Source organism: Prenolepis imparis, unplaced genomic scaffold, assembly GCF_030444845.1.
Source record: "Prenolepis imparis isolate NDT839.2.m4 unplaced genomic scaffold, iyPreImpa1.0 SCAF_4, whole genome shotgun sequence".
Classification (NCBI taxonomy): Eukaryota; Metazoa; Arthropoda; class Insecta; order Hymenoptera; family Formicidae; genus Prenolepis; species Prenolepis imparis.
The window spans coordinates 15,770,776-15,786,189 of record NW_028141162.1 but is presented as its reverse complement, the minus strand read 5'-3'; the positions used below and the strand labels follow the sequence as shown (position 1 = coordinate 15,786,189).

The 15,414-nt window shown below is 32.9% G+C and overlaps 2 protein-coding genes across 3 annotated transcripts in view; one reads left to right on the top strand and one right to left on the bottom strand.

Annotated features, from left to right (window-relative positions):
* The window catches only part of LOC145935545 (alkaline phosphatase), a 182,000-nt gene that overhangs the window by 102,697 nt on the left and 63,889 nt on the right, over positions 1 to 15,414 (top strand). The gene's annotated exons all lie outside the window — the stretch shown is intronic.
* The window catches only part of LOC145935548 (caspase-1-like), a 35,728-nt gene that overhangs the window by 16,689 nt on the left and 3,625 nt on the right, over positions 1 to 15,414 (bottom strand). For both annotated transcript variants that reach the window (XM_083037011.1, XM_083037010.1), the window contains exon 2: positions 13,890 to 14,146. In XM_083037011.1, coding sequence (XP_082893137.1) covers positions 13,890 to 14,146 — 257 coding nt within the window. The remainder of the gene's footprint in view (positions 1 to 13,889; positions 14,147 to 15,414) is intronic.

Sequence of the window (15,414 nt, the reverse complement as noted above, 5' to 3'; positions counted from 1 at the left end):
ATTAAAAATTCCATTATTATTGAACTTATATATTTCGTGAGATATAACTTTTCTAAAGTGCAATATATTTTGTTTAGCTTGATAACATTTTGAAAATATTAGATCAGATATGCTGTACTGATTTCAGAGTTTCCTCCTTTCCAAATATTTTATAAAAATTAATTTATATAGAGCATTATATATTTATATATATTGAATATAATATATAGATAATAAGATATTATTAATTAAATACATATAATATATAGAAAATAATAAATATTAATAATATATTTATTCTATATTTATTATTTTTATTTTTATTTATTTTCAATTAACACAATATAAAAATTTTATAAAATGTTTAATTGAATAATTAATTATAACAATACATACTTATAACGAAGTAATAATTTAGAGAGTTTAACTGTTTGATTGGATGTTAATACCGTCATCTAAAATCATATCGCCCAAAATCATATTCGTGAACGAACGCGAAGCTGCGAACAACATATTCTCTATTCTATCTGTCATAATTCAAAGCGGTCGACGTGCAGGTATCGCCGTCGCTCGAGCACCGAAGTATAAATCGCCCAAAGTGCAGCCTCGGCGCTCCGTAAATTCGAGTCGACGGTGAATACTGCCGCGATACACACATACATACACACATGTATATGAACGGGCAGTTAACAACCCGATGAAAGAGGAGCTCCCGCTAATAATATTCTAGCGAAATATTCTCTTCCGGTGACGATTGTCCCTTGAGTCCGATCGATAGCCGGGACACGCATCCTATAAATTCGAGAGTTTAATATCGACGTTGGGGCTGCGATAGTTTTCAGCGTGAGCGGAACATCCTCTCCAATTTCTCGTAGCCGGGAATGTACTGGGTGAAATGGACGTCGCGTATCTTCCCTCGACTGCGAAATACCAGAGATCGAATCGCGCAGAATATCGTTCGTTTTGATGTCGAGAAACACGGACGGTATCCGAGTGAATAGTGGATAGAGTATAAGGTCACTTCCCTTTCCTCCCTTTCCCCTCCTTCATTCGTGATGAAGTCTTGTAATCTTGGGAACGTTATATATACATGTTAACGTGTACATGTATTTGCAAAAGTTTACTCAAGACTCTCGAGGTCGAGGTATTTAATAGCGACAAGTAAAGAGAGACGTGAAAAGATATGATGTATAGGATATTTCTGGATTAAATATTCTAACTTAAAATATTGACACTGAGAAAAAGTGAAATATTGAATTTAGGATCTAAAATTAAGTTAAACCAGTTTTTTTTTTTTCGAGGGCACGGCTTTATACGAAAACTTTCTTGCTTATTTTTGGATTTTCCTAAAAATTCCAAATTGAAGTTAGGATATTTAATCGCGAGATACTCCGTATATTAGACTCATGGATATATTTAGACTTTTAATGTGGAAAATTCACTACTCGGTATTCCAGTAATCTGTATTCTAAGGAAGATTCACGACCCTCCGCGCACCCTGTATATCTCGGAGAAGATTGGCGAGAGTAGGCGGTATGAGGTAGATGTGAAATACCCGCGCGGAATACGCGAACAGCGACGATATCATTCCTCAAGTCTGCGGAGGAGAGTGAATTATGTGAATTAAGAAATGCAAATAATTACGACGCGTTCGTGAGCCCGCGGCCGAGAGGCCGGATTATTCTCTGCGAAACGCAATGAAATCGCGGAAGAGCCGACATGTCGCTCTTGGCGCGTCGCCAATTTTTACGTTTCCATTCTCTGTCGGCGGAATAAGAATTCTCGCCGATGTGTTTACGATCTCTGTTCGCGCCTCGCGGATTCTATAAATGGAATTTCGAACGCGCACGAATCGAGGAATGAAAGTGTTTCTTCTGCGCAGCTGCCCCTGCGAATCGAAATGTAAAGAGCGTTTCAAATTGCTATCCGTATACAGTCCTTCATTCTCGAATCTATTCTTCGACTGATCAACAAAATTTTTATTTGTCACAGCTGAGGTTAATTAATTTTTTCGGAAAGCTTATTGGATCTGTGCGATCCAATTCTTATTTGTTTATTTAATAAAGATCTTCTAATGATGATCTTCTTATTTCTTGCAAATGTATGAAATATGATTTTACATCCGCATACCTATGTAATCAATTTTTTTGGAATTATAATTAATATCTTATACGCGCGGGTTTTATATTTTATTAAAGTATATTTTTCAGTTTATGTTTTCATATTACATATATTCATATACAGACACACATATTTAGCTCTTTATAGAAATTTGTAATCAAATAAATTTATTCTTAAATTAAAAATATTTATTTTGTAATAATAAATAAAATACATGCAAAAGTAATATGAAAAATATATGTTTTTGTTTGAAACATTATAGGATTGAAAATATTAGCTATCAATTTTACTCGAAATTCTCATTTATGACGAATTATTTGCAATATACATACGTTTTCCTGTTATAATTCCGCATAATTCTGAAATTGTATACTTTAAAACACATAAATTTGAGATATATTCTCAAAATTAAAACTATTTGTATTATGATATTTTAGAGAAAAAGTTAAGAGCAAATTATAATATAAAATAAAAACAAAATATTTTATCTTCATTATATAAATTAAAATTATCTTAATAGAATATTCGGATAAGCATGTATGTATATTACTTTATTCTACAAAGTAAAAGATTAAATATATGCGAAAATCCTCTCCTTTTGATGATTTAAGCAGACATCCAGGCTAAAGATATAAAGGATTTACTGAAAAGAGTTATCAACGAGATATTGAGGCATAATAAATGAAATCTGCGGATATATAAACGAGTAATATTATACATATCGCATTCCGATAGATTATGCTAAGCGAATGCAAATAGTTACATTGAGTTTTAAACTCGTTACACTTAAACATGGCATAAGACAGCTTCAGAATTACTTCACTTTACAGCGTCGTTCCATCTTTCGTCTAATTATCCTTTTAATTATTCATGTTACCATCGAAACCATCGTTCGCAAAAAATGGAGAAATTCTTTACATTTAGATGGTTCAACTTATGCATTGAAAATGAAATGAAACTCTTTTGAATGAAAACAAACGTTATTAAATATTAGAAATTGATATTGATATTTAAAAAAAATATCAATTTACACATATTGATATCTTTTTCAATTTTGTCGTGAATAATAAAAAAAAATAGAAATTGTAATTAAAGTACAAATAATTATTTTATATTTACATGTGTTTTTTTTCCATTATGTATCTTCGTGCATGAACTATAACACGACTATCCATTTTATGTGGGGAAAATATAGATAATATATAGAATCAATAATAAATTAATATTTCATATGCTCGCGCTTTGCAACGACGAATATGTACAGGAATTTCTCGGGGGGAAAGAAAAATGGATAGCGCAAACAATGTAAAAACTGTAATGTCCGCGAAAATATCTGCATTGAATGGCGACACAATTTTATATTTCGCTTCAGTTCGATTAATGGCTTATTTTGAGCGATTCATCACAATATTGAAATATCTCGTTTTGTGAGCTGAAAGAATTCTACAGAATTATAGATTCTAGATTTATAGATAGTTAGCTAGATGACTGTTTATATATATTAATACATTGAGTGCGAATGGAGAGGAGATAAAAAGAATATTCAAAAGATATTTTAATCATTAAGCAAAATAAATTATTTTAATATTTGGAGTTTTTAGATTCGAAATTAATGATTTTTTTATGCCTATATAGATTATTGTTTGTCCCAATTTTATGTTTTGGCATAGAATATTGCCGAGTAAAAATTCTTTATTCTTCATCTGAAGACAAGATTATTTTTAAATTTATTTAATCGCGTAAAAGATCTTTTAAAATTTGTTGTCACTAAATATTACATAGATTCAAGATTTTTATATCTTAGGTTTTTAAATCTAATTCTTCTTATTGTGTGTGTGTGTGTTAGATGAGAAATTCTGCTATTTACTTATCTGTCTGTGACATATTTTTCACTGGTGACGGAGCCTATAAATCGATATTGTGGTTCGCATCCCGTAGATAGATGAATACGACGAAACGTGTGATAGCACAGTTGTCAAAACAATTCGAAAAAAAAAGAAAAAAAATCACGCATTTTTCCACTCGACATGATAGGACGTTGACAGTAGAATTTGTGGCACTTTTTACGATCTTGCTTGGGCCGAACAGAGCGGTTTTCATTGACGAAGAGTAAACTCGCGCGTGGACATAAGATACTAGGGTTGGTCGCGTATATTTCCGCGCTTCTGACGTCATGATCCAATACGATTTATGCGGATATTGTGACGATCCTTTAAAGCGAGCAAGTCACCAATACCGTTGTAATCGGATAAGAGCGGAGCTATTATATAATTGAATTTTGTACCGCGCGGCTGCGTGTAACTCGAAAAGTAGTTTACCTACATATATCTCCGTTCTTTTCTTTCGCTTTATACGTGTACTTCGAGGAAGGGGTTGAGGGTGGAATAATACATTAAGCGGAAATTCAGTACGGTGCTGCTCTTGTCGTTTTTCTCTAGAAGATCATCCTGGCTATTTTTTTAATTTGTTGCACGTTAAAACAGTTACAATTTTGCGCGGTGAAGTAGCATTATTTATATATGTATATCGAGACAGATTTTGCGAAACATTTTTTTTCTCTCGTATAATAACGCACGTGTTTCTGATAAAATATAGGAGGGCGCGATACATTGTTTGATCTGATTATTTGACAATTAATATCAATTATAATATGAATTTAAAGGTATAATATAATGTTAAGCGCGATGTTGTTTATGTTTTGAATTTTTTATTCGAATTTTATTGCAGTCCGTATTAAATTATGTACACGATAAATTGTTACCGTAATATATATCGCGATAGATATTTTCCGTGAATAAATTTAATAAATTTGTTGTCAATGAGATATTTTTCGCGATAATATTGTTGAAATAGAAGCGACTATGCGATGCACTCTTCATCATTGGTATTTTCATGAATATATAAACTTGTCGTTATTTAAAGTTATTTCAGTAAAATTATTTAAGCAATGTTGCAAAATAGCGCGTTTCCAATATTTGTAATAATCGTAATTTTTTTATCGTCACTGGAGGCATTTATTTCTATTTTTTCTTGTCGTGATATTTTCTATGTTAAAATTGAAATAATTAAATTTCTGCAATAACTTATATTCGCCATTGTATCTCTAAAAACGATTGGCAGATTTTTTAAATTAAAATATAAATCTGCTTGCGTCTGTAATGTATTTATTCTTTTATCTTTTTGAAAATGTATATGCCTGTGAAATTTTTAGATTGCAAAACATTTAATACGTACAAATAAATAAACTTGAATTTTGATACTAATTAAACAACAGGTGCAGCAGTGCATACATGACACAATTATTTCGGATATTTGAGTCTGTTATTTTTTATATTAGTAATGCGAAATCTGATTTTTATGCTAGATTCAAAATTCTGTCTTTGTTGCAGCAATTTTTTCAATATCGATGAATGATATAGTTCATACTGTTAATCTGTCGTGTTAGAGATTTATAATTGTATAATAAACATTTTAGAGAAAAATAAAAATATATAAATTATTCAATTACATATGTTCATCTTTTATACAGAATCAATTGGTTAATAATTGTTTTTGTAAAATCTCTCGATATATACATATATATTTGAAACCAAATTTTATACTGCCGAAACGAAATTTTCAGAGCAAGTTTTCAATAATGTTTTTTACTAAATTTTATTTTAATATATATGTTTCCGGAAAATGCTAATTTTTTTCATATCACCATTAAAAGTTTCTCCGCAATTTCGAGGGTTTCGCATTAGTGGGGCGATCATTCTTTCAGAACGCGTAAAAGTTTCGCCGACCAACGAACGGCAAACGAAACACGCCGCATTTCCTGTAATTGTAATGAATATCCTTCTTGCAACTACTCGATGCAACTGGAAACGAACGCGCGTATGGAATTATTAAATCGCATCGCGTGTTGTTATGCGCGCCGCGGTTGATTGGTATCCCTTCGTGTCCGCCAATATCCATCCATGGTGTTTCGCAATCGCGGGGAGGAGGATTCGTTGCTGCCGCGTCTGGATCATCGCGTCGCGTCGCATTGTCGAGTCGAACTACTGTGAATATTGACTGTAATCAACCACCGGCCGCGCGCGTCGCACGGAATTTCGAAATACATACACCGAACAATTCGCGTGCATTTTGTTTTCTCTTCTCTCTCTCTCTTTTTTTTTTTTTTTTTATATATTTTGCTTTTGTTTCTGCTCTTTTGCGGTCTCGACGTTTATGACGCCACTATGTGTGGCCGCGCTTCGGTGAAACTGGGAAATGTTGCCGGTCGGCTTGTGCTGTGTGGAGTAACGGGTTGCATTTTTACAAACCGCAGTCTCTACTTGTCACTTATGTACGTAAAACTATACAGTTACAGTGTACGGCGAACCTTTTCGCGTGGATAAAGCCTATGACAGAGCCGTGTGCTTTCCCTCTCGATCTTCTCTTCTATATCCCTTCGTTTTCAAAATATTTATTCATGGAAGCAATTAGTGACGTCTGTCTCTCTTATCTTCCTCTACTGACGCCTCGAGTTATTTCATCGAAATCTGACGTTTGTTAATTTATCGTTAAATGCAAGGTGACATTGCAGAAAATGCGGGCTTGAATACAATATTGACTGTAATTCCGAAATTGCGCTATTATATGTCGTACAATAGTTTTCACTGCAGGCTGTAGAAGCAGTTTAAAGTTGTACAATACTCTGAATGGAGGTAAAAGTTCAAAATTGTACGAAACTGGCTTTGTATGAGGAAGTAGACACGCTTCGAGATTGTGCAAGGAAGGTAAAACTCGTAAAGCAATACGGAGCGGGGGCTGGCAAAGTGGTTTGGAAATGAAAGTAGAAACGGTCCAACATGTTGTACAATATAATGCAATCGAACAAGAGTATAGAGTGCAACGGTGTGTTTTCTGCGACGTTGTAACCCTATTTTGCATCAGCACGGAAGCGCGCGCGATATATGTTGATACGCGAAAGACTTGGAGTGTAACATGTTTTTACCGGAAGTGTAATATTCTCATTTCAAGGTGTCAGCGTTATTCGACACGTTGACACGGGAAACGCACGCTTCGAGCATAAGTCTGTATTGATATGCCGATATGAAGTTATCGACTGCCACATCAAAAAATTGCTGTTTTAACGAATTTGTCAAGGGACGTAAAATAAATTCGGCGAATAAAAAATAAATTCCGTATATATTTTCGAACGTATATTCATGAACATCTACATCTAATGTTAGGAAAAAAAGATTACTCCTCCTATGATAGCTTCTTATCTAAAGTAAAAGTGTTCGAGATACTCGTGACACGTTAGCTCTGAAAATCTGTGCTTTGAATGCCAATCTGTACCATTCATGTGAAGCTACCGGCTGCAACTTGGGAAAATGAATGCCGCTCTTGATGAGCTTGTCGTATCTATAGAATTCAATCATCCCAAATAGAGAAGAAGCCAGTACTTATTCGCCAAACCGCAACAGAAATAGGCGCGTATCAGAAAGAGGAGAGGGTTTTTCATTTTTTTTATCCATGACAGAATTATCAGAATTGTATTCGATTCATTAACTTTAAAAAGATATTTATCAAACATACTTAATTAAATATATTTTATAGGTATATCTCTTGAACAACTAAATATATATGTCAGAAAGTAGTGACAATAGTGCAGGCAATAGTGAACGAAATATTTTTTAACATTCTTTTAGACAAGATAGAGAAAATATAGTACGAAAGACTCTAGCTTCACGTTTTAGTGCAAATAGCTGTCGTTCAATATTTGAAGATTAATCAACTGCACTTCGGCAAACCGCTTGATAAAGTCGGGTGATGAGCTCGTCAGAAGGCAGTATATCAGGCTTTCGACGCAAAAAGAAAACAGAGAAAAAAATGAAAAAAGAGAGAATAGATTAGTTTCATCATTGAAGTTCAATAATTGAACTAATGATATTTGAAATGATTAAGATTTTGATATTGAAATGTGAGATAAAAATGAATTTACCTATTTTATATTTTAATTAAATAATTTTAAAGAAGATAAATATGTTTATACATTTCCGGCTTAAACGATTCAAGTGACAGAGATTTAAGTCCCGATGACAAAGAGTTTTAGTTGTTGATAACAATAAAAAGAAAATTAAGAAATTATATTGTATAATATACTAATATATAGATTATTTTAGGGATATGTTAACATAAAAATAATAATTTGAATTAAATAATTTAATATTTTAATATTTTGCAAAAAAAATTTAAAAAAAAAGATATTTTAATATTTTTTTTATTTAAAAAAAAGGAAATCATAAAACATAAAATTTTTAAAAACAAATTTGCTGAATATTTATGAAAGTAAACTGTTCTCTTTTTATTGTTTTATATTTTATTACATTTTATATTATATAAGAGAGATTTGGATATTTGAGTTTATTCGACTATTATATGCATAATGAAATATATGTATGTATATATTTTTTTTAAATATAACTTTTGAAATAAAATAATAAAAAAAGATCTTTTATCATATGAATAAAGCTAATAAAAACATTTTCGTACATAAAGTTCAGTTATTTCGTATGCACGAAAATTTTTATAACAAAAATTTTTGGAAAATTGTTTATATTCTCCACAACATTTCCAATTAGTCCACTTATGTACATTGTCATGATAAAGATGCTCCATATAACATTATTAGTGTTTTCGAAATACCAACATTTTCAATGACTACGTTATAAAAATGTCGAGGTTTCCTATATATATTAAAACTATCTTATAATATAAATCATTCGAGCTATGAGAGAATGTGTCATATTTCTAATAAGAAAAATAGCGACAATGCAAAATATCTTTTTAATATTGACCGCGTAGTACTCTTTCAAACAAGACAGATTATAGCGTGAAAGACTCTAGAGTTTCACGTTTCGGATGTGAATTGCGTATGTTGTTGCCTGTCAGCTGAACTTCAGTACGGCTGCCAAAGCTGCGTGACGAGCTCATCAAGACACGTTATCATACTTTCGGTAGGAAATGTCGACAAACACTTTATGTGGAATATTTTAGGTACGTGCTGGCGCATCGTTGCACGCGCTTGTGTGTTGCGTTATCGCACAAATGTTTACCATATTTTTGTTGCAATATATATCTGCACTGGCGGATCCTTGGGGGGGGGGGGGTTAACCCCCCCCCTTGCAAATTAAAAGAAACAGTTTTGCTGAATTTGTTTAAAAAATATAAATAAAGAAAAACAAACATTAAAGAGCTATCGACGTCAGGATCCGCTAATGTATATATATAAGTATAAGATACACTGTAAATTATACTCATTACGCATTCAAGGAGTTAAGTATAGATTAAGTCAGACATAGGACGAAATGATGAGATAATTTCATTGCACGAAAATAATTAGGTGAAATTCTTTATATCTATATAATATATATATATATATATATATATATAATATATATGATATCTATATAATATATATTATATCTGTATAATGTATATTATATCTATATAATATATATTATATCTATATAATATATATTATATAGATACAAAGAATTTCGCCTAATTATTTTTGTACGACAAAATTATCTCATCATTTCGTCCTATGTCTGACTTAATCTATACTTAATTCCTTGAATGCGTAATGAGTATAATTTACAGTGTATCTTATACATACATATTGTATATATTATATAGATATAAAAAATTTCGCCTAATTATTTTCGTGCATGAAATTATCTCATTATTTCATCCTATGTCTGACTTAATCTATACTTAATTCCTTGAATGCGTAATGAGTATAACTTACAGTGTATCTTATACATACATATTGTATATATTATATAGATATAAAGAATTTCGTTTAATTATTTTTGTGCAACGAAATTATCTCATCATTTCGTTCTATAAGATACACTGTAAATTATACTCATTACACATTCAAGGAGTTAAGTATAGATTAAGTCAGACATAGGACGAAATGATGAGATAATTTCGTTGCATGAAAATAATTAGGCGAAATTCTTTATATCTATATAATATATAATATACAATATGTATGTATAAGATACATTGTAAATTATACTCATTACGCATTCAAGGAGTTAAGTATAGATTAAGTCAGACATAGGACGAAATGATGAGATAATTTCGTTGCATGAAAATAATTAGACGAAAATCTTTATATATATATATATATAATATATATATATATATATATATATATATATACACTGGCGGACCCTGGGGGGGGGGGTTAAAAACTGTATCTATGTATATATGGATATTTTCCGTTTGGGAGACACGTATGAGGAAGACGAAGGGACGACGGACTAAGGCGACGTGTGTCACATGTAAATTGTTACTCTTCGCGACGGTATAACATCTGTCGCGCTGACACAACCGACTTTACGCGGAAAAACTTGTTTTTCTCTGCTTTCGGTGCGGTGGCGGAAAAATTTGTGAGATCAAAAAAACACAAACAGCCAAATGGCCCGGACGCGCCGAATTCGTTGATTGTCCGGCGGTGCATATGGGAAAGAGAGCCCGCGCGGCTTTATTCTCCAATTTATTAAACGCTGTCCGAAATGTAGTACGCTGTGCGTCGTTCGATAAAATTCAAGAATCATAGAGCGGTTCACAGGGGTAAACGCTGGCAATTTTATACAAATAAAGTTAACGCGATGATAGCGGGTCTGTTTACTGAATAATATCAAGTTTTCATTTACTAAACGGATAGAGTTTGCGTAAGCAGCTTCGTAGCTTATGAATAGTTTGTAATAATTAATAACTTTGAGAGCTGTAAGATTTTTAAAGATAATTTATGAAAATAATTTTTATAAAGAAAATCGTTAAAATAATTATATATTTTTTCTCTAATTAATTCTTATATATTTTGAAAACTTTGCATCGAATGAATACTTTTTGTTCCGCAAAATCAATGCACTATAAAGCAGTCGATATATATCTCAGCCAATTGAACAGGTTTAGTATCTGGTTTTGTGACCATTAATTGCTTTTATAGCCTTTGTTAAATGGAGTTTGAAAGATATATACTTTCTTTGCGGAAGAAACTTAATATACGTCCGTGTGATATGAAGCTTTAATTTATATTCTCCTAACTATTCTTCTTTAGTCTTTAACAAGGTGTAATAAATATTTATAAAAGAAGTGGATAACGCACTTCTAGACGATTGTGTTCTTTTAATTTTATAAATTTTATTAAATAAAAAAAAATAAAAGCATCATATTTCCTCCACCTCTAGCGACATCATCAGCAGCCAAATCTGATGTTAATTTAAGTGTCAATCTTTAATGTATCTTTAAAAAGAGATCTTTAAAAAGAAAAACTTTAGGTAGTAGATGATCTTCTCTATGTTTGCGCGCTCTGATACAGCATATGATACAGGCATGTTTATCGGATATTCTGACAGTTTGGATGAAGAGTAAGAGTTGCTGGTATATACACGTGAAAGAGAGGAAAATGCTGCGGGCGCAACGTGTACCTCTCGTATTGTTAGCTGATCAATGGAGGAGAAAGAAAGAGAGAGGGAAAAAAGAGAAAAATAGAAGAGAGAAAACGAACACTATCCGCAAAACACGCAGGTCGCTCCGATTGAAAAGTTCGGCCCTCGTTCGGCAGTCGATACACGCGTCTGCGGAACTCGCGGAACCAGGAAAAGCCAGCCCCCGCTCTCTCTATCTCTCTCGCCTGGGCTTTACTCGAAACTCCGCTAGACAAAATTAAAGCATCGAGAGTACTGGCGGAAGGGAAGGTAACCGTGCAAAATACGAAGCCGCACGGGTTTATTTATGTGACAGCGTAGTTATAACACGGCTGGGCCGAGCCGCGGCTCTCCAAAGTAAACGGACGCTCTTCCGATACTTTCGATTCAGTAATCGAATACGTGTAAAGTCTAGCAGCGAGAGGAAGAATCCGACGGGATTTTCCTGACTTGGGACTGTATTTTCTTCTCGTTGTTTTTCTTATATCAACAGAAAAATGATGAAAAGCTCGCTTGAAGCTTCCGTTCTCTCCCGGAAGAGAGTAGTGAACAATAATTCGCTATTTTTGTACGGCCAACTTTGGTCTCATTCCCTCTTATTATTTTCTCAATTTACTCCAATTCAGAGTAGAAGAAATTTGTCTCATTACATTAATTCGGGTAATATAGAATAAGTGTATATAATTTAAAAGTATAAATATAAAATTTTTTAAAATATAATTCTTAATTTAATTATTATAATATACATAAATTAAATTTCATTATTAATAATTTTATTAATATTTTTAATATTTTTTAAACACAAACAGAAATTTAATTATTATGATATATAAATTAAAAAATGAAGCTAAACAGAATTTTTTGCACATGAAGTCCAGTCCTTTTGCATATATGAAAATTGTCACAATTATCGAAGAAATGCTCTTTATATTCTTTAATTTTTCCAATATTCCTAAATGGTAAAAAAAGTTATCAAATATCTCCTACAGCTTCCTAAATTATTTTCGCGCGAAACTGCATCTGTATTATTTACTTTCTATTATATTTTCTCGAATCATTTGTTACTTTGCGTAACAGCGATATATGTCTAATATAATACACGAAGCACGAATATAGAACCATAAGAGCGGCAAATGAATATGACGTTTTAGGCTTGCTGGAGCGCATCGTTTCGCACTAAGGCAAAGAAGGCGCGAGAAAACTTTTCTTATCCAGAGCGAGAGAAGTTCCGTAATCATCGGGCTTTCCGCCTCACTTTCCGCGGCACCTGTCGCAGCCGTATTCACGAGATTGCTTTGTTAGTTATTTGTTGAGGAACTCGGTTCACTGCGACGAATAGACATTTAATGAGCTCGTTCTGTTGTAAAATGTTTGTATAACTTCTCTGGCCGGAGGACCCCCTTCGCATCATTATCCTTCAGGCTATCAATATCTCTCTGCCTGCCTACGCGAGGCTCTTCACAAAGAATTCATCGGTAATTATCAAATTTTGCTCTGGAAGCTTCTCGTTTTTTTTGTAGGCGAACTGCTTTGTAGATATATATATCTACGAGCGTAAAAATTAAGCAAGAGTAATCATTTAGCAAGCGAAAAACTTTGGGTTTCTGCAATTCTTAGATATTTTTAATTTCTTCCGGATATACTTTCGATTATCTGTCAAATTAAGCGACAGGGTTTAAACTATATTGTGTATTTATCAAGTGAACCGTTATATGACATCTTATATATTCGAGTAGCCTTTTTTGTAATGCAATTTTTATTTCAAAATTTAATTACAAAAATATTAAGCGCGCGCCGAAGAAGTGTTGCAATGAAAAATATTTTTTCATAAACTCTTTTTCTTTTCAAAGAGATAATTGAATATAAATTTCTTACGCGATTAAAGGTGAGATCAGGGGGATTCTGAGACATTTCGTATTTTCTCCTCCGTCTTGGGAAAACTCTATTGCTTTTTTATATATTTTATACAACGAGAGACGGAAGGAACGAAAGAAGGCGTTCATTGTAGAAGAGTAAGAAACGACAGAGTATAAGAGAACTAACGACACGGTTGCGTTACGTCTGCAATATTGCAAATGAACGGAAATAATGATATCTTCGTTTTTGTTATTATTTTCTTTTTTTTTTTTTTCGAAAATGTTGACGCGCGCTTTGTTCATTATTTCAGTTAGAAACAGTACCAATTCATCGTCCGTTCGTTTGATCTTTCGTCTGAGACAGATCATACGTAACGAAGTGCTACCGGTTATAACTGCACACAGATACCAGAGTTATCAGGAAGTGTAGTATATATATACATATAATACTTACTCGACTGTAAGGTCGCGGCTATAGCTTTGACCATCGGATCGGTGTAAATCCGGACGTCGAATCCGAGCTTGCCTAATGATACCTTCAGATCTAGGGAATCCTTTACGGAGCCCGTCCTCGTGTTCATGCTCTCGAAGTGAACATGGTTTAGTATCAGAGCCACTCCTCTCCTCTTATGGTTCATGTCGTATTCCTCGGCGAGCGGGTCGAGATCGATTTTCACGGCCTTTTGGACATCGATCGAATCCCTGCGTGAACTGTCATCGGAATACATTAAGCGAACATTCGGATTAAATCGTCGAGATAATGAAGAATAATGGAGTTTCCGCGAAGAATTTATACTGGAAGAAAGTATTGCGTTATTATTCGAGACAGACGCATTGACAGAAATATATCTATCTCGCTTCGCGACTTAAGGGTGAAATGTAAGATTGATTCTAGCGTCGACATTTTTTGCAAGTTGTAATTAAGTTTGTAAGAGCTTTAACGTTACACTCCGTCGTGTCATCTTATCATGGAAAGTTTGTAAAATGTTATTCCCCGAAGACGAATTGAATGGTGTTTAACTCTTTGAATCGTATTCCATAAATTAACGTTGGAAATGGCGTTTTACTGTATTACCTCGGAAAATGTTGAAATGTGTTTGAAGCTTTGAGAGGTTTTCATATATGATTTTGAACGAGATATCGTGGATAACGAAATTTACTGCGTTTTACACGAGAAACAATTAATCTAGTAGCTCCCGTCGTTAATAACACAACGGAGCCGCGGAATGAAATGGACGGAACTCGGTATATATCTACTTATTATTTATATTCTGGTTAGAGATTTTAATTAAGTGTACTTTTATTTTCTCTCCGTGATGGAAAACGTTTTTATATCCGCACGAGAAAAATTTTATAATATCAACATTAATACTTTCTTTTTTTTCTTATTGAAATTCTGCTGCAAATTAAAGCGCTTGATGCATCGGGTACCCTGGTTAAGGAAAAATCAACACGGCATTAATGAAAGAATCCGTGATAATTTGCTGGAATATTTTACGCATAAAAACAGAAAAAAAACTATCCAGCTAAAAAGATGAGTCTTTTGCTCGATGGCGGAATTTTTCTCGACGGATGAATTTTGAACGGAATATTCGAACTAGGTATAAGTTCTGTTTGAGAAAATATAGGAAATACACACACACAAGTAAAGAACCATTCCTAAATTATGTAAGGCTTTTTTCTACGATTTTTTACCTGACCCCCTCCCCTCTCCCTACGTAAGATTTTCTGTGAGCCCTTCCGCCCTTACGTAATATTTTAGTAAGTCTTTTTCCAAAATATGAAATTACATTTTTATTATTTTTATAAAATAAATTAAAATTAGTTGATAAAGATAACTAATCAGTGAATGAAAACTTTCATGATTTTTTGGTAAAAAGAATTTTTATTAAATTTTATCTCATCAGAAGAACATTTTCAAAAATCTTACGTAAGAACTATTTCAACCTTTCTCACCCTTCTGCCATGTAAGAAAGCGT